Raw genomic sequence first — 25,221 nt, forward strand, 5'->3', positions numbered from 1 at the left:
AACATTCATACATATGGGCACATGCACTCCCTCAATGAAAATAATCTGGAAGTGTACACTCCTAACTTTTAATGGTAGTTACTCCTGATAAGTTAGTGAGTATCCTGAGGTTTGAAGCCAGACTTCTTGACTTTATAAGCCCAGCTCTGTCACTTACCAAAAAAAAAAAAAACAAAAAGCAGACTTTGGGCAAAGGATTTAACCCTCATTGTACCTCAACTTCCTTATCTGTAAAAGGTGCCTAATAGGATTGTTTCAAGGATTTAAATTAGTTAATGCAGTGAAGCATTTACAAATGTATCTGGGATAAAACATGTACTCTATATAAATTTTAGCTGTACAAGGGAATGTAGGCAGACTTTCACTTTTTTTAACTTTTAAAATATTATTTAGATATAGTTCACGGTGTCATATACTTCCTCATTTTCACAAACACAAGTCAGTGGTTTTCTAGTATATTCACAGTATTGTGCAACCATCTCCACTATCTAATTTTGGAACATTTCATCGCCTCAATAGGAGTCACTTTCAATTCCCTCCAACCCCTATGCCTGGCAACCATTAATCTCTTTTCTGCTTCTGTGGATTTTCCTGTTTTGGACATTTTGTATAAGTGGAATCATGCCATATGTGGCCTTTTGTGTCTTTTTTCATTTAGCATAGTGTTTTCAAGATTCTTCCACGTTGTAGCATGTATCATAACTTGATTACTTTTTAGGGATGGATACTATTCCATGGGATAGATAGTACCATATTTGTTTGTCCATTCATCATTTGATGGTTATGTGGTTTGTTTCTACTTTTTGGCTAATATCAATAATACTTCTGTGAACACTTGTGTACAAGTTTTTGTGTGAACTTAGTTCACTTCTCTTGGATATATATCTAAGAGTAGAATTGTAGGGTTGAGAGAAACTAAATTTTAATTTTATATGTTTTTGAATTTTTGGAACTTTACCAAGAGCATTTATTATATCTTCAATTAATTTTTAAATTTTTTTAAATTTAAATTTTTTAAATGTTTAATGCTTTAAAATTAATTATAGCATATCACAATAGAGTTCTGAGGTTTGGTAGGCAAAACTCTTCCATAAGAATGAAATGAAATGGTCCATCTTTTCTGAAGGGCTAGCTGTGGTGAGGAGAATGACAAAATTGAAAGGGGTCCTCATTGTCAGGCCTGTACAAGTGAGTGCCTCCCTAGATTTTGCCCTCAGGGCTCTTTACTCCCCTCACCGTTGTCCTGACTCTACTTGCTGTCATGCCTGGTTCACTGTAACTGTTGAACAGGTATTACATACAAATACCTTGTATTTATTAGTGTGTTGTGGTTGTAAGTCACCTGTATCTTCCCTCCACATGAAAAGTGCCCAACTTTACCAAGAGGCTATTACTACAAATCTCAAAATAGACTTTTTCCTTTTCCTTCAGCAGTCTCAAAACAGAGTCTGATGGGTTCCATGAGAAAAATAATAATAATGATATGGGCTTAATGAAAAAAAGAAAAGGTCTATAGTCTAATGAATTTGTCAGTATTGCCTGCTATATACCTCTCTTAGAGACCACAATTCACTACAGCATATAAAAGGCTTTTACACATTCTGCAGTAAAGAAACATGTTAAATTGTGTTTCATAGGAGATTTTTCTACTCTGATGTTCTTATGGGCATATTTTGTTTACAGCATGCTTATTAAATTTTCATGGAATGCTCTTTGGGAAATGCTATTTAGCTTATTTTCTTCCCTATTATAAAAGCTGCAGTTTTCAACTTTTATGAGTAACTCTCACTTTGCATTAAGCTGCTGAGAAGAGGCATAGGTTAAGAAGGGTAGGTGGGGTCAGAGATAATACCTAGAATGGTAAGATGAAGAAAGGAGGGTCACAGGATACAGAGGACTAATTTCAGCAACCTTAGAGTATTGTACTGGGCCCCTTTGTGTGTCAGGAAGAAGAATTAAATGTGGAAATGTTTGTGATTGTGTACAACATATTATCAGATGCACATGTGAGTGCGAGAAAATGCTGCTTCTTATCATTAGACTTTTTACTGATGACATTAAGTGAATTCTGACCTAGTAGTCACCTTGCGGTGGTTATAAACATACAGTGCATTTTACTGAAATGTTGTCATTCTTATTTCCTGTTATTGACAATAATTTATGTAATGTAAGACATACAATCTTGCACATTTCAGCCAGTTTGAATCAATTTTTCAAGATTTGTTAATGAGGCATTTTTACTGAAATACAAAGTTGACTTTATTTATAATTTCCACTTCATCCACTATATTTAAATTTACCAAAAGTAAAAGGAGACATGCTTTGTGGTGTGACTCCTTCTTTATAAACACAAGCTGCTCATGGCATGAGATTGTTTTCATCTGTAGATCCACAGATTTATTTTTCTTAGGATCCCTCATGTTATTTTAGCTAACATTTTGTTATAATTTCTTTTTTTACTTTGAGGAATGTCACAATAATGAAATATAGGATATACATAAACAGCTTAGAATTGAGATATACATATACGTTTTCCTAGATAACATTTAGCAACCTGGAATTAAATTAAACAAAACAACATTCTGTACTATATCACAGATCCATTAAATCTAGAGCTTAAAAGGAATAAATATACTGCTGATGTACCTTCTGGCTTCCCAAAAAACTCATCTTATGATTATTAGTCATAAATTTGCATAAGTAGCAGCCTAATTCAATGAGCGAATTCAATGAGTGAATCATTGGATGAAACTGTCCCAAACTATGATTATAGCCAGATATTGAACGCTATCTGGTTCATCTCTCACTAACCAAGATATCTTCAGATATCAAGCGCAATCAAGATTGTATATCACAGAATGGGACACTGGCTTTTGCCAAACAAAGAAAAACAAAATTACAATAGCTACTAGATCCACAAATTATTGCAAAATGCAGGCCACAAAAATTTTCATAAATACAGGGAGCTGGGTTTCGAGTATTTTCTCAGATGTTGAAGCATAAACTGGATTATTTCTGAAGAGGCTTTCATAGCAATAGGCCTGATTCTCTAACCTGTGAATAGAATTACTCTAAGAAACTTGGGAAAATTCTCTGATGGCTTAAATTTTGATATTAGATAGGTAACACGAGCAACATGGGGGAAGTTAAGAGTACATAAAGTTCTTTTTATCTATTCTTTTCTCTTCATGGCCACCTTGTGTTTGATAATATCATACAAGTAGAATCACATTAAATGGTTTTCTGAATTATCTATGGTGTAAGGCCAGTAAGCTATGTTTACATCAAAAATTCTGATTTAATCTGACTCTTCTAATCTGAATATTCTGTGACAGCATCCTTGTTCATAAATGACAAAAACTGTATTTTAATGGGATTTAAGTTGTAATTATATTTCCTCAAAATTCTTATATAGTATTCACTTTGAAATGGGCTAATTACACTGCTTTAGTGGGTAAGATCTTGATGTTTGGTATCATAACAATGCTTTATAGTGAAATCCATTAGTAGAAACATATATATCTTTGCTTTATTAAATACAAGAAATAAAATAAAGCATGGTGAAAAATAGCTAATATACTAGAGTAGCAAATGGAGAGGCAGTTTCTCTCCATGAAAGAGAGATGGATATCAAGTTACCACTTGCTTTTCCATCTCACCTGTAAATTTGCCACAACATGATCACATCCCAAGACTCATACTTTCTTGTAAGTGGTGTGGTGCTAACCCACCTGAACAGAAAAGACTGATTGCATGAAAGTTCTCTGGATAACTTGGCAAAACTATTTTAAGATCCCTTTTAAATATGGTACTAATTTGTTAATTTCATTGGGGTATTAATGATACTAAAGTTAAGGAGTTTTATATCCAATAACCTCTTAGAAATGATTTCTCTTTCTGACCATTTATATTTACAAACAAGAACTAAAGAAAACCAAGAGTTACCAACTCAAGACCCATGAATATTTACTTGATATCATAATGCTCCAATTCCAGGATTTACAATGAAAAAGAGATGTAGTAAATTTGGAGAGGGGTCATTGAAGAGCCACAAAGATAATTAACAGGATGGTATGATTTATCTTAAAGTATACAAGCACTGTGGCATTTTTCATCTTAGGGCAGCAAAGTAACATATATTGTAGATGCTCAACTAAAAGTGGTTCACCTCCTTTCCGCTTCACCTCTTCTCATGGAACATACATTAGCCATCTGAATTTGGAAGTTTATGGGGTTTGAGATTCATTAAAGCCTTTCTTGACAATACTAGTATATACATGATTAGGAAATTAGGAAGTTTTCTTTAATGGTAATAAAAATATAATAGGCATAGAAGTTTATTTCTAATTATTTGATCTCAGTAGGTAGAGACATTAACATGTTCATATAGAAGCCAGCCCTAGGATTATACAATTTTTCAGTGACAGTAGTGCTATTCAATAAAGATTTACAGATTTTTGGATACTACTTTTAGGACATTATCTCACTTAGGGTATCTTAATTAGAATCTTTTTGTTAAAAAAATCACAAAGCAAAAGTATTTTTTACCGATTAAAAAAATACTAGGCAGAATGTTTATGAACTAATGGAAATACTTTCTCTGAACTTTTTTTGTGTTGTTGAGTTTATTATGATTTGGTAATAATAAAGATTCTACTAATCAACAACTGATTGCTTCACACTTTCTACAAAACTGTTTTATTTTTCTTTGGCATATGTCATAAGACTGTTTTCCACTAACGGAAAAAACTATCAAAGTTATGTTAAAATATTTACAAACTCTTGAATGGTGTTAGCTGTATAGGGCATGTGTACAGAATGACAATTTCGTGACCAGAAGGGTAATGGAAACCATCTTTGAGATACATGCAAAATGCCAAGAGATCCCAGCCAGATAGCAAGATCTGCATGAAAAGTGACTGGATGGTGAATCAGAAGGGAGAAATGCATTCCAGAGCACTGCTGTCAGTTTCAAATATCCATGGCTGCATTCTACAAGACCTTAATGAAATTTCCTCTGCTCTCTGCAAGCCATGTAGATATCGTGCCCATGCTGTTCTAGGGGCCTTCCTGCATAGAAGGGTGGTATATTGTCACAGTGCCCAAAACATGGGGATTTGCCTCCCACTTGATAGAGCATGTGCAGGAGACTTTTGAGAGAATTATGAATGTTTTAGGATGTGCTTGCATAATAATACAAATAATTGTGCATATGTAAATTGGAATCCTTGTAGAAGACATCTTGGTAAGAGAAAATGCCAAGAAAATTAAAGAGTGTAGCTTTTTAAAGAAATAAACTTAAAAATATAGTAATGTTACAAACACTTATAAACCTTGGTCCAACATTCTTATTCCTTTGAGTCTACTCCACATAGACACCATACAATACAAGCAACAGCTTATGAGGATGTATGTATTAAATACAAATATGTTTATTGTGACAACGTTCATAGTAAGAAACAAGCTAGAATTGAGTAACTGTCATCAAGAGGGGGGTCCATGAGCGAACTGTGTTCCATGCGCTATCACCGATTGAAAAAAACAAGATGCAGAAAAGCACACATGCCTTTATTGAGGAAAAAGGATGACAAAAATTCTGTATGTGTTTTTGCATGGTATGTGCAGGCACATATAATTCAATGAAAACAAAGAAAACTAGCTTGTCAAATTGTGTTTTCTTTTGGAGCTGCCGTTATTAGGGTCACTAATATGAGTTTGAGGAGAAGAGAGGGAAAAGGATTTTAGAAGAAGAAACAATATACATATTTATGCATGTCCATAGCTGTGTGTGTGTGTTCAGAGAGAGAGAAAGAGAAAAAAAGAGGCAGACAAGGAGAAAGAGAGAAGAAAGAGACATTAATCATTAGTAATTTACTCCCTTTCCCCAAATCACTTAGGGGCTCATAAAAATGATGGTCAATGTAGGGATCTTTAATCTTTGCAGAGATGTAGAAATGTGTCCAGCGATATGTACATGGAAAAGAGGACTGAAAAATAGATTCTCAATCTTATGTAGCTAATAAGTGAATGTATATCACCACTTATTAGCTGCAGAATGTTGAGCAAGGCTGTAACCTCTCAGTTCCTTCTCTTCCTCAGATGAAAAATGGAGAGAACACTTCCTGCCTTGACACAGCTGGGAGATCCCAATGATCTAATGTATGTGTTTGTGTTTTCTAGATGGTGATATGACACAGAATGAAAGCTGTCGTGATTCTGAATAAATATAGTGCATTGCAAACACAAAAAGAAATTCACATTGGAGATATGAGGCATTGTGAAAAATTGATGCAAGCTTTGAATGCCTCTGCCATTTTTTGTCTGTGTCTAAGTTAATTCATTTCTGTTCTTGAAGATTAACAGTGATATTTTTTGGAGTTAAATTGCTGAGAGTGATGTTTGCTGGTATTTGTGATACAAAGAAAATTGGTTGCTTTTGTGTCGGTTGGGCAGACAATGAGAGAGATGGGGTAAAGAATAAAGAAGATAAGGGTTTGAGGGGATAGCAGGATGTACATCTTCAAGAAAATTTTAAACATAGTTTCTCTATCAGAATACTCTGCCATTTGGAATGAGATGGTACTAAAAAAACCCCCTATCCCATTATGCTTATGTACTGTTCAAATATAATCCTTGTCACTCATATAAATCAAAATGAAATTTTATGTATAGAAAAAGAAAGTCGGACTATGAATTATACTCACCAAAATGTCATTAATACATACTAATCTTTAAAAGTTGTGAATCAAAACTGATGCATTTTTCATTTTAGTATTTATTTTGTAAATGAGTTTTAAGGTTTGATTACTATGTAAATTGGTATCTAAATTGGATAGCATCTTTTGCTTTCTTAAATGTTTTCTTAAAAACTGCAAATAAGTTTAGGCAATGCCATACCATATCTTTCCAAAAGACACTGATTTGCTTATTGGAGAAGGAAGTTATAGAGGTTGAAAAAACTCCTGAGTAATTCTGGTGTGATTCTCAATGGAGAACTAATCAAAACACTGAAAGGCCAACATGTTCCGAATTCCTTGGCAAAAAGATGACCAAAAAATCTTGTAAAGGACCGATGAGTGGCAAAATATGCTGTTTTTTCTTTTCTTTTCTTCTTCTTTTTTTATTTTTTTGGACACAGCCTGTTATAATGGGGATTTAACTTCATGATTTTTTGACCACAAGCATGTGTTCTGATGCTAATTTTCATGCCTGCTTTACTTGAGCAGTATCAGGTGATCCTTAGCATCTTCATAATCATAGAAGCCCTATTTATGTTTGCTTGGATTAGACAGATTCTTCTGGAACATGTCAGAGAGCAAGCTTGTGCTTCCATCCCATAGAAGTGAGATGAAAAGTTTCTAGTGTCAATGCAGGAATTGATATAAATACAATATATTTCATTCTGACTGAATATTTTTCAAATATATTTTGCTTTAATGGTGAGATTGATTACTTAAACCAAATGGGTATCTAAAATATATTTGTATTTGAGAAGTCTGAAGTAGTTTCTTAAAATTTGGGAGTCTTTAAATAACTCATACTCCCAGGTACCATGTTTCCTGTGGTGGTGATGTATCCTTAATTAGGTTTCTGTGGATAAGCAATGAATCCAGATTAGCTCTTTCTCTGGTTGGATTATCTATTTTCTGGATTGTAAAGCTGTCACTGTATAACCTAGAAACCTCTTTAAAGATGCATGTTTGGCTGCATTTGTTATCCAACAGATGTCTGGATAGTTAGAATCTCTTGAGAGTATTATAACTTGTGGTTTCAGTTACAATAAGTGATCCAAGCATTTTTTTGGTCTTATTCCTCTCCAGTTCTGGGAGAAGTCTGTAGAAAAAATTACAGACAGTATTCCATTCCACTTTTCCCCACTCCCTTCTTCCTTTATTCTTTGTCTCTGTCTTCAAAGTTTTTTTGTTTTTTTTTTTATACCTGCTTTAGAAATTGAGGTCACTGAATTGGTAAGCAGTGTCTAAATTCCATATTGCACCTGTGGTCTCCAGCTTCTATTACCCAAGAGGTTATCTGTCACATTGATATTCAAATTTTGAGCCTGGTAAATTGCCACTAGGATTAAAAGAAAACCCAAGCTCTGCAATTTATATTTTATATTTGTTCACAAGGTCAGTTTTTAAATGATTGGATCATATTTGTAACTTCATATCCTTATGCTTTAAGCACTTGCCAATTTACCTTCCAGCTGGGCGTTATAATGTGTACAACTCTGAGGGAGTGGGTGTCACTAAAGACAAAGACTAGAGGTTCTGTACACAGGAGAGTTTGTTGTTTTGGAGGGAGAAAGGTTCTGAGAGGCCAGACAGAATTAAGTAGCTTGCTGTCTGGGCCTGGGAAAACACAAACAAGGAGAAACACCTGGGCACTGAACTGCCTGTCACCTGCAACATTTGCCTCAGGTGTGCAGGTGCTGTACTTCTTACAATAACACAGTGAATTATGGTCTCCTAGTAACATAAGGTTCAGTGGGTTTTACATTTCTACCTCTTTTTTGAGCATGAGCTTAAAAACATTTTGACAAGTTCAGGCAGTTTTTAACCTCATTGTGTCTGACAGTGCTCCTAGGTCGAGATTTTAAGTGAATTCTAAATGTGCCTAGAGAAAACATTTCTATACACAGAAAAATCTCCCTCTGCTAGAAAATTATTATGCTGCCATCGCTAGTATCTTTTATAATGATTTTAGTGTGCAAGAATTGTAACCATAAGAGAATATTGTAATTAAAGTATCATAATAAATTTAATCTTTGGTCTGGTTTAACAAAAATACATCTTATTTGTGATGACCTCAAAAAGAATTATTGTCCAACATTTACATACTAAATATGGAGGTATACTAAGTCATCAGACTGGCAAAAACATTTGCAATACATGGAGGAAAATTGCTAGTATGCCTAATATACAAGAAACATTTAGAAATCAATGAGTAAATCATTTTTTAAAAAGCATAAGAATTTGGCCAAAGTTAAAATATAGAGGAAGAAATGTCTTAATCACACAATGTTCGGCTTCACTAATAGTGACAGAAATTCAAAACGAAACAATCAGATACTTTTAATCTATACTAATAATCTTAAGTAGTGAAAAAGTATGAATATTGGTACAAAATTCCTGAGTGCATTTAGCCACCACAATTAAATATGTAAATGTAAATGTGCATATGCTTAGATTCAGCAGTTATACAGATATATTTTCAGGAATTTATGTTTAACTCTTAAAATATTCACATAAGTAAAAAGCAAATTTGTACATGTGTGTGTATCCAAATGATGCACATCTATAGAGAACTGGGTAATAACATACTGACAAATAAATATTGTACAACCCTTTAAAAGGATAGCTATACATGCTGACACGGAATGGTTTTCCAAGATAATACTTATGGTGAACTGAGCAATACTGGTGTGAGTATGTAAGTAGAGCCTAAATATACTCACTCAGGAAGTTGTCTGATTATAGAATATTTTGTAGGATTTTTACTTTTAAATGCTATTTAGCTTGATTTTCAAGCAATAATTCTATGATGTTGAGAGATTGAAAAAAGGTTTAAAAACAATAAAAGCAGTTCTCCATGTTGGTTATATAGGCTTTATCTTGATATTCACCTGAAATGAAATCATAGTTCCCAAATTGGATAGCTCCCACTCTTATTCTTTTCTCTCGTTAGGGTTAAGTTATTACCCCCACATAGATCTTATTTAGAAATTCTTAACCAGTATTTATTTAAACTGATTGCCGCGGGACTTAGACAAACAAATGCAGTTGTATGGTCATTGACAATGATAATTTCATAGAGTAATAGAAAATAATATGACTGTCTCTTGTATCTTTTTGTTTGTGATCATTTGTCAATGTGTCAATGCTAGCTGTCAAGTTGTTGGCAAAGGCTGGATATTTTGATACAGCATCTGACATAGTGTAGTATATATTTAGCTTTATAATAAGTATGACTTATCTTTATTAGAGCATGAGTGAAGCAGGGGATTCATTTTTTTTTATTATAGAAATAAGCTACCAGCTTCTTGTGGTCTAATAGCAACCACTGTGATTCAAATGTTTTTTTGACTCAATATCTATGAAATGAAGTTTATTTTTATTCATTTAAGTACACTCTTTACTTTTAGGTCATAAATATTTCTCCCACACTGCTAGGCTTTCTGTTCCTATTTTCCTCTCTTTTTATCAACAGCATGTTTCCCATCATATGGTTATCTCTTTTATCTTCAGCAATAAAATTAACTTGAAGCATATTCAGCTTACTTACACATTGAGCTGTGGTCAGTGGTATTGTCAAATGATCATGCTTCTTTAGAGGTGAGACATGTTTTTTTAGTGGGATCTGACTCTGACATTCAAACACTCCCTAACACTCAGCTGTGCAGGAGTGTAACTTTTTCAGTTGCCCAATTTTTATTTATTATTTCTGCTTAATGGTAGAAAACTTAACCTCATCAATTCTGGTTAATCTTAGTTCATTCCAATGATATCTTCATTGCTTTCAGTTTAAACGAAAATCCCATTTAGAGTTGAAACCTCTTTTCAGATTCTTCCTTCAGCCTCTCCTTAGGGGTGCCTCTGTATTCCTAGAGAGAGATTCATACCGCAAAAAATGAATTGTGAGATAATGAGTTGTCTGCTTCTTGGTTCTGTCATTTCATTCTTAACCTCATTGTTTCCAAATATACCTTCTTCCTCCAGTCTTTTTCTCTGGGCATTCTCTGTACAGTGTTCGCCCCAATAATGGCCTGTTAAATTTCTCCTATTTGAGTTTAGCTTCCTAGTGTTTGTGACCCCTCTAAGATGCTCATCTGAGGAGGGGGTTGGCCTATGCTAACTCTTCTGCTGTGGCAAACCCACATCACAGCTGTGGGAAATAGGGCAAGCCCACCAGCACTTTCTCAGAGTTAACTTCTATACCCTTCTTGGGGGACCCGTGGGAACTTTGACATCTTTTGACAAAACACCCAGGAGTTGAGGGAAGCTAGGGAGGTCAGTGGGAGTTTACAGGCCTTTCATGCTCAGACACAACCTGTTGCCATTTCTAGTTCTTTATTTCCATAGCCTTTTGCAAGAGGTGAATCTCTGAAATCTTAGCTAGAAACTGAATCATGATGCCTTGCTATATGTAGTCAGTGCTGGGATCTGAATTGTTATGCATCTCCCCATTCATATGTTGAAAACCTACCCCTTCAGATGCTGATATTAGCAAGTGGGGTCTTTGGGAGGAGATTAGGTCATGGGGGCATAGCCTTAACGAAGGGGATCAGTGCTGTTACAAAAGATGCCTGAGAGAGGTCCCTAGCTCCCTCTGCCATGGGGGGACACAATGACAAGGTGCCCTCTGTGAAGCAGAAAGCACGTGTTCACCAGACTGCAAATCTGCTGGAAATTTTATCTTAGATTCCCCAGCCTCCAGAACTGTGATAAAAACATTTTTGTTGTTTATAAGCTGCCCAGTTTATAGTATTTTGGCATATCAGCCAGAATGGACTAAGACTGTCTGATGCTTCAAATTTTAAAGGAAAATCATACTGTAATCCTCTTCCTTGACTAGGACTTTTCACTTATCCCTGGTTATCCTAAGTTTCTTTTCTATGTTCATACTTTCTTTGCTCTCTTCCTGGGTCTAATTTTTTTTCGTTTTCTTTTGGTGGTCAGGTGGTAGTAGTGTTGGAATTGAACTGGAGAAACGGGTCTATGGGCTTTCATTTCCTTTTAGCTATTCTTCTCACTGAATCTCAGACTCTCGAACTCTAAAGCCAACGGTTTGATGTCTTTGTTCCCTGATCCATTTCTGACAACCTCTTCATGAGTCAAATGGGCACCCTATGTCTTAAAAGTTCACACTGTGGAAGTCTGTCAGGGGTGGAGTGGTTAAATCAAAGATACATATAGAAAACAGCAGTTAACATGACATATGCTTATTATACCATTGAAGGAGTCTTCATCTGAAGTGTAACAAACTACTATGTAATCAGTTATTACATCTTGGGAAAAACATGACAGATGTGTAGTTTTTAAAAAATCACTAAGAGAGCTATTTTGTTAGTCTTGATATCAATTCTGTTAAATTGGGCTATTTCTCAACAGTGCAAAAAAGAGTATAAAAATCTATTGATTTTTTCTTGAATAGATTTTGTGAGAGAATTTTGACTTGGGGGTGTTGGGGAAATATAGGCCAGTGCCACAAACCACAGCCAATATATCTCATATAAGGTGAGCACATATGTTGTGGTTAAGATCCTTGACTCTGTCATCAGACTGCTTCTTTTAAAATCTCAGCTCTACTTGATAATTGCATCACTTCTCTGTTGCAATTTGCTTGTTTGTAAAATGGATATGATTATAGTATCAAATGTGACATCACATGTAAAGCACTTAGCACAGTGCCTGGTATATTTATTTAGGCCCTAAGAAAATGTTAGATAACATCATCTTTATGATTTTTTCCTACTGAAAATCTCACAGACTAAACAATAAAAGCAAAATTAAATTACTAATATAAAGAAAGTAGACAGGAGTGTTTTCAGACAGCCAGCGAATAAATCTCAGGATATGTTATCAACTAATTTCATGGAAGTTTGAGTCGGGGAAGTGAGGATCCAAAAAAAGCCTGAATAGGAGCAAAATTTGTAGCAAAGTGGATTCTCTTCTGGCCATAAAATTCACGGGAAATCCCAAATACATGTAGACCACATAAGGATCATGGGGTAACAATTTTGTTCCCATCTACTTTGCTGGGAAAAACTAAATGTACTGGTTGACTCTCAAGTATCCTGATGTACCTTCACCAATTGCCTTACCGAAAAAAAAAATTATAGTCCAGCTTTTCTGTTGCAACTTATTTGAGGGGTCTTTCCTTGTGCTTCTTCATTTTCTTGTACTTTGTGTATGCCTATTTTGAGATTTACAGAAATGAGTGCCTGGTAATTAAAGCAAAGGTTTGATTTTTGTCCTATCACCAATAAGAAGCTAAACCACAAGTTTCCATTAGATATTTCACATATTTTTAGGCTATAGATAACTGACTTTTTAAGATTTGCGTTGCAGTGATGCAAAGACGTAGACGCAAAAAATTGAAGAGAGAATGACTTCTGTTATTCTGGTTGGAAAATTTGGGGCTATCTTAAGTAATGCAATACTTGTCCAACATAGAAAAAGCTCACGTGATTTTGAAGGAGTCATATGTCTTTGCAATGCAAACTAGAAATTGCCTTTAGTTCAAAGGAAAAAAGAGACACTCAGACCACTTGATGATTACAACAGTATTCATGACTTGCAGTGCTGACATTCTGTAGATTGATGCAGTCTTCAAGTGTGGAAATACTGAGTCATACAGAAGATGAGACGTTTTAATAATGAAAAAAATATTTATATAGTCAGCAGATTGTCTGTAAAGGTGGTTTAAATTATAAGAGTTACCCAATAGAGACTAGGTTAGGTTGCAAATTATTCTAACCAGAAAGTCATTTGAAAATGAATTAAGTGGACTTAAAGTGAGTTGATATACTCCAGATCCTTTTATTTCTTTTCCTCCACCTCTTTCTCCTCTTTCATCTCCCTCCTCCTCTTATTTTGAAATGGGAAAGAAAAACTATTGACTGTGTATCAAGTCTAATATCAGTACACTTGAGAAAAAAATAAAGATGTAACCAATCTTTTGGCATTCAGGAAGTGCTGCCTTATCCAGGTACACAAATGCCGTATAGTACACAGCTTGTAACTTGTAATTTTATGAGGTTCTTCTACATGTCCTGTTTGTTTCTCTCGCTTTATGTAACTTGCTTTGTAGGTTGTCTTAATGTTTCCATTCAATAATTAATTGTGTCTAGTTTTATAATGACACCCATTATTGTATAAAATTCTTTGACAAGTTGAGGGACAAGAAATGTTCTTTTAGTAACAATAAAAACTTAAACCATACTGGCTCATTTAACTATTCAGTTTGTGACATCCAGCCCAAATGTACAACAGTTTAGATTAAGGATCAAGAAAACAGCCTGAGATCCTTGCTCCCACACAATAGCAATCATGCCATATTTCTACCCACTTGTTTAAAAGGCTTCACTGTGCCTTTTGGTATATGGTTCTGAACCACTTCAGAGCAACTTAAGCTATTTATTCTGCATTTTCATTCATCCAAACAATTATACAACAGATACAAAAATAAAGGGAACTGAAAGAAGTGATGGATGTGTTAACTAACTAGACTGTGATAATCATTTCATAATATATAAGTACATTAAAGCATCTTGTTACACACCTTAAATATAAAAAATTAAGTTTGTCAGTTATATCTCAATAAAGATGGATAGAAAAACAAAACAAAACCAATAGGGTGTAAATTAAAGGTGCCGTACGAATTATCCATATCAGAAATTAGTCAATTAACTATTCGAGATCCATTTCTATGTTTTCTCTTTGATAAATTTCTTCCTGATTTTACTTTTAATTTGGAATTAACTCTGAGTTAGAATTAATCTATGTTTACATGACTTCCTTTCATCATTATTTTTTTAAATTTTCTTCTAAATTTTAATTTTTTGCTAGGTAGCATAGATTTTTTAAGATGTTAAACACTTCCTGGAGGAAGATGTAATAAAATAAATAAATTAATAAATAGCGTATAGGTTTGTGCTATTAGCTATAAAGAAACTATATTTATTTTACTGACAACAGTACACTCCATTTTAACTACGTCTAATTGTTCACTATAATTTAGAGCAGTGCCACTGTGGAATACATTTCAAAATCACAAAATTTATTCATTACTTAAGTCTAAAAGAGTCATTTTGATTGTTGCTCAAAGTATTAATTGAAACACTGCTTAAATGCACCAAAGATTGGTAATGTCTTTTTTTCTCCTAATATCAGCTTCTTTTGAAAACAAAAGATTTCCTTTATTTTATTATATTTTATTTACTAATCACTAATACTCCAAGAAAATAAAAACCAAAGCAAAGAATTTGCCCTGTTCTAGTCCAGCTAGCATTTTTGTCACATACTGTGTTGGTTGGCTTTTTGAAAATTGTCAGTTCAAGTACAGAATTTGGCTAGAGAGCAGGTTGTCCTCAGGTCAGACCTTACAGTTGCCTGCATTATCTTTTTGGTTTCTGCCCAATGCATCACAGGTTACACTCTTTTTTGAGTGTTATAGGTATTAATGTTTTTCATTTTCCCTTTGTGATCTAGGTCTACAGCATCAAGACAAGAGCAAGGAATCACCATGGTACTGAAATACCCAGTATTAGCGAATCAGGTTGCAGCATGAGTCCAAGGGCCCACTGGGAAAAGATGCTGTCAGGATTTTCCACTCTGCAATGGGTCACAGGACATGACAGATATGGAAGAAGAGGAAGTATCAGGCAGTAAACTTTGGTTTTGAGCCTTTTCTTGAGAAAGCAAAGTGCGTTCTGGACATTGAAGAAAAGCAGTTTTGTTTGGTTTTTCCCTCATCTGAGCCTTTGCCAGCTGTGCAACTCTTTCTGTTTTCTTGCTTTTATCAATATATGGTTTTTGTTTCATTTTGATTTTTCTTTTAAACCAACCACCTTGTCAGGAAATGATGAACTACAGATTAAAATGCTCTTTCTTTCAGGAATACAGTTTTGTAGCTCTATGTGCATCTATTTTTATAGAAATACAGAATGTTTGGTTTAGCATTGATGGGCTATATTTGAGGGATGTATTTTTTTTTAATATTGTAAAAATTGTTGAGTTCTGTTTAAAGAACTTGCTCTCAGAGAAGCACTGGCAAAAATGTTTAAAATGCTTATCTTTAAGATGTCTGTGATATTATCTGTCTGTGCTTTCTAGGTTACCTCAAGTGTTTGATATTTTCTTCTTTTTACAAAAGTAGATATATGCCATAGCCAAACCAATGCAGTATTGTTTTCATGTTGAATCTCAGTAAAGATTTAATTCCATGGTAGCTCAATTAATTTTGAATTACATGTATAGCTTGAAAAGTTTTTTTAATGGCCACACTAAAGAAAGAATATTTTATTACTTTGATTTTTCCCAAAGAGTAAGGTGGAAATTGACTAAGAAGAAATTTTCATAAATTTTCAATCAGATGGAGAGTTTGACTAGAATATAATAATTTTCTTCTTCATCTGTCCAACTTTAACAAATGAAACCAGAGGTTATATATGACTACTGTGGTTAAATTTAACCACACTACCTATGAGTGCCAGTGACTTATTTTTCTTGTTTCTAATTTTTCATTCATGGCAATTTAAAAAGTCATATTGTAAGTGGATTTTTTTTTCCTTGAGAGAGTTTGGAGGAAGGTACTAGATCCATAATAAAGTTCTGGTTGTTTCTGATAATGTCACCCATCATTATAAACTGAAAAATAATATATTCTATACATAGTATTCTAACCATAGGATTTTGCAAGTCTTTATTTTTTTGGTTTAAATCCTGTTTTATCTGATATAATTCTTTTTAAGAAAAAATTTTAGGGCAAAGTGAAATTTATATTTGGATTTAAATGTATGCTACAATTATTGAAATGGGGTTAAAAATTGAAAATTTGAGGATTCAACTTGACATGGCCCTCAGGATCTAAATAAAGTGAAGTTGGAATTATCATGAAGCCACTGATAGGAAAAGAGTAGGATTATGAAAATAGCAGTTACTGAAAATTTAAGGACTTTAAAGGCAAGGTCCATTACTTCCTCCAGCTGCTTCCAGAGATAAGTGATGTAAAATGTTGATGTAATATAGACGTTTTCTTAGATAAAGAGTTTCTCACATTCTCCCATTTTTCTCCCCACCCACATGAAATAGCATGTTCAGTGAAATGCCACTTTCCATTTTTAATTGTGTATATTATGTTTGTGAACATTTTAGACACAAACAACACAACATGCTTAGCTAAGCAGAGTTTTCACAGATAATTTTCAAATATTTCCCTTGGCTATATTTTATGCATGAATTTTCTTTCCTTGTGCATCATGTGAATTATAAACCTATACACTTCCTTGTATTCTTATTACTTTGTACTTTGCTTCTTAACTAGACTCTCTGTAACACAGTGTGCACATTTTTACTAATGTAGGGTCTGAAATTAAGGAATCTTCCACTCACTAATAATATAAACTTAAATTTCTAGGGATTGGCCTGGTTAAATTGTCTTCAATTTGATTTGATACAATTGTTTTATCTGTAATTTTCCCAAATATGTGGAGCACAGAGTTTAATGATTCTATAAAATTTGTTTTGTCTTGTGTCCTCCTGAGTTTTCAACTACAAGTATTCAGCAGTTCCTATGCAGTGACTCACTGAGATTTATTTATTTGACTCATCTTCCCTTGGAACCTACTAACTTTCTTTGCAGTTTATTTCAGAACAGTTTCATACTAGAACGCATTCAGGTCATTCAATTGGCTTTTCCCAATTAAGAAGAGAAGTAAAGTATTTACTTCTTGCTCCTTTTTTTTATTCTCCACTGAATTAAATTGAAGACAGAGAGCAGATAATTATTAGATGGCTTCACCCTGAATTTAGACTTTGCTCTGTGACCCTCCTGCTAACAGATAAAACATTTTTTGGCTCTGGGAACCCAAGAAAGGTTGGGAACCTGCATTCTGATGTACATGGAAAAGATTTGTAAATGAGCTCTCCCTTTTGAAACAGGACCCAGGTATTGTTGGCACAGTGACACACCAAAAGTGTATATCAAAATATAAGCAGAAAGAGAATGAGGACATCTCTATAATTGTCTGGCATCCTCTTGCTGTGACCATATTACCATTACCACCAGAAGCTATAAAAGAAAATAGTTTATAATTTAGCATCATATTCTGAATTCAAAGTCTAAAATGCTATCACTCTCTGAATCTGGTTTTCTCACATCAAAATGATGCTGTTGTATTTAAAGGATTCCAAACTGCTTTATTGGAGGCTACCACCTGCCTCCCCAGTTTTATTCAAAACCACTCTATCTTTGACTATTTTATGAGTTAAACTTCATTTAGTTTTCTAAAGACCTGTGAAGTAGACCCTACAAAATCATTTCATTTACTCTAAATCTAAACTGTGCTTCTGTCATTGAACTATCAGAAGCTGAGGAATAACGTGATGTTGACAAGTTAGGATCCAAACAGGTTATTTGGTCCTTCACTGTTAATTTGAAAAGAGCCTCTACACTTTCTAGGAACAAGTGTATATTCTTAAGGCTAACCATCCTCTCTTATCTCCCCCTCTAACTTTTCTTCTTTCTCTTCCTGTTAAGATTATTTATATTTTTATGTTAAGCAAAAATGGCCAAGATTGCTCTAAAATTCAGAAAACAAGAACTAGTGGGTTGCAAGTAATTGAGAAATTAATTTTTTTTAATTTATAACACTTTAAAAAAATTCTAGGCACCATATACAAATACCCTTGAGGAGCTTGTTATTCTTTATGCAAATAGTACTTGTCCATTCCTCTTCTAAGACTTGAAGAATATGTGGCAAAATCTAGCTTTTGAATTTATTGTCTGGTTTAATGTTGTATTTGTAACTTAAAGTGGTGATCAGAAACTATATTTCAAGAAACTGCATTCTATCCCTTACTGAATATCCCTTTGTTAAGCAGAATTCGCTGAATTAAGCCAATGAGTGACAGAAAAAGGAAAGTACGTACGTATGTCAGAGATTTGACTAGGGGATTAATAGAGAAGCAGAATGAATTAGTTGAAAAGAGGTTGGATATTAAGCCATTGTCTAAATTCTGGTTTAACCACAATTTAATGTGTAATTTTGGGTTTCATTTATTTATCTCATGAACAAAGTGGAATAATGCCTAACCAGCCAGCTGTTAAAGTTGGAAAATTATATATATATATTGATTACATATATATAATCAATTGTCTGGTTCATATTAGATGTCCAATAAATAACAGCCACCAGAAATGTCTATTAGTTGAGTAAGTAGGTCATTAAAATTGAGCTCCCAAACATCTCTTCTCTTCTCTTTACATATCCATTTCTGCAGCAACCAAGTAGATATATGACTGCTTTTCTGTAAGAAATTATTGCAAAGAGAGTATTTTCCTCCTACTAGGTGTGGGAGATAAAATGTTAATTTCTTTATTCGCTCTGACTTTTTAACATGCCATTTCTAAAAGAAAATAAATTAACCGTGGTGTGTAGGTCCAACTCTGAGTTTTCTTACACATTGCAAAATTTTATTTATCCAGGGCCCTGTGGATTACTGTCTCCAAAATTATGGGGATAGTGTCATTAATCCACCAACATTTACATTTTTCAGTTATATTTTGGGTTTCCTTGTCACCTGGAATAAGAATATTCTTTTGAAGTTATCCAATTTTTTTTTTTTTACTTGCCTTGGAGGAAAAGTTGCAAAATATGGTGGAAAAAAATCTTCTGCATGAAAATGGGGGAAAACAGAACTCTTTACGATCTCAGTCAGCTTGAGAAAAAAGAAACAACTTTATTGGAAGCAGATGTTGACACTGTGTCAATTATTGAAGATGGAAAGAGTTCACTGGAACCATTCCAGTTACAAAGGGTATTGATGGCAGTTCGAATTCCTGTGATTGATCACCTTCAAAACGGACAGAAGGACAGCAGAAACTCTATAAGGTCCAAAATGAGATCAGCCTGCCAATTTTAATGTACAGGACCCTAAAAACTCATTATTTTTCTTTTCTCCAGGATAAAAGAACATCTTCCAGAAAAAGTAAGGCTTGTCTGAGAGAGAAATTACAATTTATTCTCTGAAAACATTTAAAGGTTGAAGAGAGAGCATTTTAAATCTATAGCAAATATTATTAAAATGGTTTAGAAAAATTAGATAAAATTTTCATCCAAAAATGTATGTTGAAGACAAATATATAAACTATAAAAAAAGTTGATGGCTCTGGTAAGTGGGGTATGAGTGGAGTCTGCAAGGAAACCTCATTCTCTATAGCTTCAAAATGTTAATTTCCTTGGTAACTAGGAGATTGGTCACAGAACAGTCTTTTAGAATTTTTCAGTAGGTTTTTTTCTTCTTTTAGTGCTCTCTGGGAATTTCATCCTATAGAAATAGTCTTTTCCAACCTATAGAGATAGTCATTCCTGTTAAAATACCTTAATTTTCTTATTTTTTTATTGTCCATTGTGCTTTTCTTGGTTTGAAAAATATTTTTATAGTTTGAAATAATTGATCAAACTGGTATTCTCTTAAAATTGTGGTCAATTTGATCTAATACATTTATCTGAATCTCCTTTTTAAGTTCTAAGAAATTCTAATAAATTAAGTTTAATTTACCAATGCCATTGTATAAGTAAACAAAGACATCTTCTAGAAAAGGGCAAATCAGCTTCAATTAATTTCCTTTTTAACAATTTCTGGACTATTAAATTTTGACTTAAGAATAATTCTTTTAAAATGCAAGATCCCTAATTTTTTTTTGTTATATGCTTAAGATGTGAACTTTTCTAATGATATCACTTTATACTATTAGAGATGTACATTTTTTCTATGCTGTGACTAGAGCAAAAGGTAATGATTATTTACACACATGATTTAATTTCTTAGGATATGTAAAATCTTGGATATCATACTTGATTTAAAAATACTATTCCATATGTTTTGCAGGATATACAATATAGGGAAAGATTTTCATGTGAATTCTTTATATCACTTTAATGTGCATATATTTAAAAGGAAAATATGGATTCAATTTGTCTTCATCATATAAATCTAGGTAAGGTGAAATGCTTTTGTGAAAAAAATACACAGTATGGTGAACTTTATACTTGTCACTTGATTAGGTGAACTGCAAACTAATAATAGAAATATTATCTTTCTGCATTGAAATGCAAGAAAATTCCAGATTTGTTAGTTCTATGAGCAATTATGCTACCCTAATTTTACATTTCCAAAAAAAGAAATTAACTAATCTTAGTTATGCTGTCATTTTAATTAACAAAAAATATGTAATTCAGAAAACTTTTGGCTTTATAAGATAATTATAAGATTATGTTTTTCCATTTTTTTGTGGGGTTGGGGAGAGACATTTTCTTCTTTCTATCACTCTTCAAATGCAGGTCTCATAACTATGTGTTAATGATATAAGATGATGGAAGCCTTTGTAATAAAAACAAATCTCATTATCTTCAATTTGTTCAATAAATAATTTAATGTGAACTGAACGTTTTTATTTTAATTTAGCATTTGGGTTTGGTCTGCATTTCTTGACAATTAACTAAAGCTCTTTTTGTTTCCTCCTTATTCAATTAAGCAATTTGTACATATCTTTGGAAATTACAACATTTTAGGTTTATTAAATTATGAGGTTAATTTCTAGAGCCAAGGAACTTATATGTTACAGTGAGGAGTGGATTATAAAATAAATGTTTATAATGGAAGAGAAACTAAAATGGGCTATATTAATTATTTAACTTCAGAAATCCTGAGAATTTTTTTTAATATAATGCTTCTAAGGTTATCAGTTGACCCTTTGGGAAAGATACATTTTATCGCTTTGTTTTTACATTTGTTGACAGTGAACTTGCTATAAGTAGTACAAACAAACAAACAGAATGTTTCCTACAATTCATTGACATTGAAAAAGTGGCCCTGAAAAAGAGAATTCCAAGAGCTTGTATTTTGAAGGAAGCTAGAGTTTCTCTACTTGGACTCTCTAGAAAAGGGCAGGTTATTTTCAATTGATTTCCTTTTTAACATTTTCTGGAGTACTAAATTTTGACCTCAATATAATAATATAATTCTTTTAAGATACAAAATGCCTTAGTGTTTTTTTTTGAGGGGGGGTTATATGCTTAAGATGTGAACTTTTCTAATGGTATCTCGTTATACTGTTAGAGATGTACATTATTTTCTTATTAAATGAATATTTTAATTGACTTTTCTTAATAACTGAATCTTTAATGTGAAAGTACAAAAGTCTGGAAATCATTATTTAAATGAGTAGACCCTCAGCACTACAAGTGAAATAATTTAGCAAAAGCTCATTACTTGTTTGTGGTATTTTTGATAGATTAGTGTGTGAGTTTTTTGTGGCTGCTGTAAAATATTACCAGAACCATAATGGCTTCAAAGAAGACTTATTATCTTCTAGTTTTGTGGGTCAGATATTTGGCAAAGGTCTTGTCTTGGTGGGCTACAAGGTATAGGCTGCATTCCTTACGAGTGCTCCAAGAGTGAAACTGTTTCCTTGCTGTTTTCAGCTTGAGTACTTTGTTTATGGCCTCCTTCCGTCTTCAAATCCAGCAACTGCTGGTCAGGACCTTCTCATGTGGTATCACTCTGACCTTCTCTTCTTCCTCTCCCTTATATGTTTAAGGACCCATGTGATTACATTGACTCCACCTGTATGGTCCAAGATACTCTTTCCATCTCAAGGTCCTTTACCTTAATTACATCTGTAAAGCCCTTTTTTCCATGTAAGATAACGTATTCACAGGTTTTAGAGACTAGGGCATGGAGCCATTATTCTACGTTCCATAATTAGCATTGGACTTCGATCATTTTTATATCAGCGTTGTGGAGGGGAGGATTTAATATTTCACTAGAAATATTAATAGAAATACATAATGTTCCCATGGGTATTTGTGTGGAGGTTCATCTTCATTCACTTAAATAACTGTATATGAAGGAAATTCCAGTCACTATTTCAAATGTTTCATGCAGTTATTATGATGCCTCAGAATCCAAAGAGTTAAGTGGTATTTGTGTAAGATGAGCACTCTCTGGGGGTGGAGAGAAGGTCATCTTGTGCAGATTCTTCCTAGCTGAAGTGTGTTTTCTCTGGGGACGACCAACTACTATTTAATTGTTTTGTTTCCTTTTTTGGGAACATATGCCCATCCCCTGTGATGTCCTAAGTCTCCAAGCATCTCATTTGACCTGCCTATACACATTTGACTAAATAGCTAAATATGACCACATTGACGTGGTGAAGCTTTAACACTTCTGTCCAGATTGAATCATTCCATCTGCTATCAGTTAAGCAGTGGAAAAACTATTATGGAAAAGCAAACATGTTTTGATAGATTTAATGTGTAAAGTGGGTATCCATGCTCTGGAATGCTGCTGATCAATAAATGAGCTGCAAGACTTTGTTAGAAACAACACTCAAGAACAACTGTTTTACTTTCCATACCAAGTTTGGCTGTGGCTGAATGAAGAACACCAGCATCGATCTTTGCTTTGCACTTGTACAAGAGACTATTTGCAGAGAGCCAAATATAGCAACAGAGGATTTAATATCTTGCCAAAAAATACAAAATCTGTTCCCCTTTAAGCATGACACTCTATCCTTTTCTTGTGGATCTTACTAAAAGAAAAATATAGCTTTAAACTACCCCATTCCTCCTGCAAAAATTCACTAAACTTTTTCAATTGAGCAATGTATGGTTTTGTGGTGTCTTATGTTTCCAAAAAAAAAAAAAAAATGGCTACTTGAGACATCTCAGTTTTATCATTTTTCTTACAAAAAAAATCTCTGGTGATGGATGTGTTAATTAATTTGATTTTGGTAATCATTACACAATGTATACATGTATCAAATCATCACATTGTATACCTTGAATATATACAATTTTTATTTGTCAATTATATCTCAGTAAAGCTGGAAAAAATTCCTCTGTAAATTGAAGATGGGAGTCATCAGCAATTATGAAAATCACACTTTGGTAGCTTCAGGACTACCCAAGGATCACTGGGTGATGTTCTGTGTTTCATTTTTTTTAAAACAAAATTTTTTTTAAAAGATGAATTGGCTTCAATCAATGGGGTACCGTTTTTGTCTTAGAACATGCGTGCTTTGTTCTGAGTGCTGTCTGATGGGTAGGGGGAGTAGTTAAGATTTCTCTGTGAAATGGTTAATGGCAATGGCTCTTCTTCTCAGCTTATGATGTATATACAGAATTTTGAAAACAGTTTTGCAAACTTCACCAAGAAAATAGCCTTCTACAGTGACAGCTTTACCAGACATCTCCGTGTGGGATTTTAAAACAAACACAAGGCTGTTTGGAAATACTTGGTATATATAAATATGCAAAATATGCTGAACAGTGCTAACAGCTGTAGGGTGTACTCCCTCATGCTTAAGCAGAATATTTTGGTGGCAGTGGTTGTTATTTTTTCCATCTTTGCTTTTAATTCCTCCCCCCACTGTCTCCACCCGCTCACCCATCCACAATCTCCTCTGAAAGCACAAATTTAATATCCCCCTCCCTGCTTCCATGCTGCTTTCAAGAGAATCATTTCAGTAGATTCCCACTGGAAATGGTGGGCGGTGCCTCGAAGGAATGTTTCTGAGTTGCACGATGTTGTAAAGGCTGAGCTTCAGGGAACTTGCTTGGACTTGATCTGATACTATCCTCACACACATCCCAGACACTCTGCAGGCCGAATTCCATTAAGGCTTGTCATTGCAAGAAGAGGAAAAGTCCTGTTGTGAGTAGCCTTCCAGCTATGATGATTCCAGAGATCACAGAATAATCATTTTATGTGTGTGTTATCAGGTTCTATAACATCAAGGCACTCATCCATTTATCAAAATAAGTGTATGTCTTTCTCCTCAGAGCCAAAAAAATAAAAGATAAGCAGGGGAGCGCCAAAGAGAAGTTAAATATTACAGTCTCTTCTTCCGGGATTTTGACAGGTTGAAGGTTTGAAGGGGGAAAGGTGGCAAATATGAAGAGAGAAAGCCTGGGTCCTAGGCCCTCTTCCATTGGTATTAATATTTGTTGATATCACTTACTCCTATACTTCTTCAGTTTATCAGATGAAGATCAAATGAAATAAGAAATCTAAACTGCTTTGGGAAACCCAAAAATACTACAGAGATATGAAGATACTATACAGATACTATTAATAAACTAATATTTTTAGAAGTCCCCTATATTCCACAAGCATCAGCTAAATTTATCTCAAGTAATTCTTACAAATAGCAATATGTAGACAGCGTTACTTGGGAAGCTATTAGCAATATAAAAAAAATAAGGGGTTGAGTTTTAGTGATGCTACTTAAAAGCTGTGTGTTTTTAGACAATTCCTTTAACCTCTTTAAATCTTAGTGTGATCATCTGTAAAATGAGGATGTTAAAGGTAACTATTTCATAGAGTTGTTATGAACACTAAAGTATGATATTTTAATTATCACTAAATGCTATTGCTCCTCTTTTAATTAATCTTATTTTTTAGTAATTGAGGAAATCATCAGTTAAACTTT

At 33.8% G+C, this 25,221-nt stretch overlaps 1 protein-coding gene and 1 pseudogene across 2 annotated transcripts in view; both read left to right on the plus strand.

Moving 5' to 3' along the window:
- Nucleotides 1-21,167, plus strand: part of VGLL3 (vestigial like family member 3) — a 47,382-nt gene extending 26,215 nt beyond the window's left edge. For both annotated transcript variants that reach the window (XM_045540449.1, XM_045540450.1), the window contains exon 4: nt 15,213-21,167. In XM_045540449.1, the coding sequence (XP_045396405.1) occupies nt 15,213-15,256 (44 nt within the window). In that variant the 3' untranslated portion in view covers nt 15,257-21,167. The remainder of the gene's footprint in view (nt 1-15,212) is intronic.
- LOC123649454 lies at nt 19,407-23,574 on the plus strand (annotated as a pseudogene).
- The last annotated feature ends 1,647 nt before the right edge of the window (nt 23,575-25,221 follow it).

This window comes from Lemur catta, chromosome 1 (assembly GCF_020740605.2).
Source record: "Lemur catta isolate mLemCat1 chromosome 1, mLemCat1.pri, whole genome shotgun sequence".
In the NCBI taxonomy this organism is placed as follows: Eukaryota; Metazoa; Chordata; class Mammalia; order Primates; family Lemuridae; genus Lemur; species Lemur catta.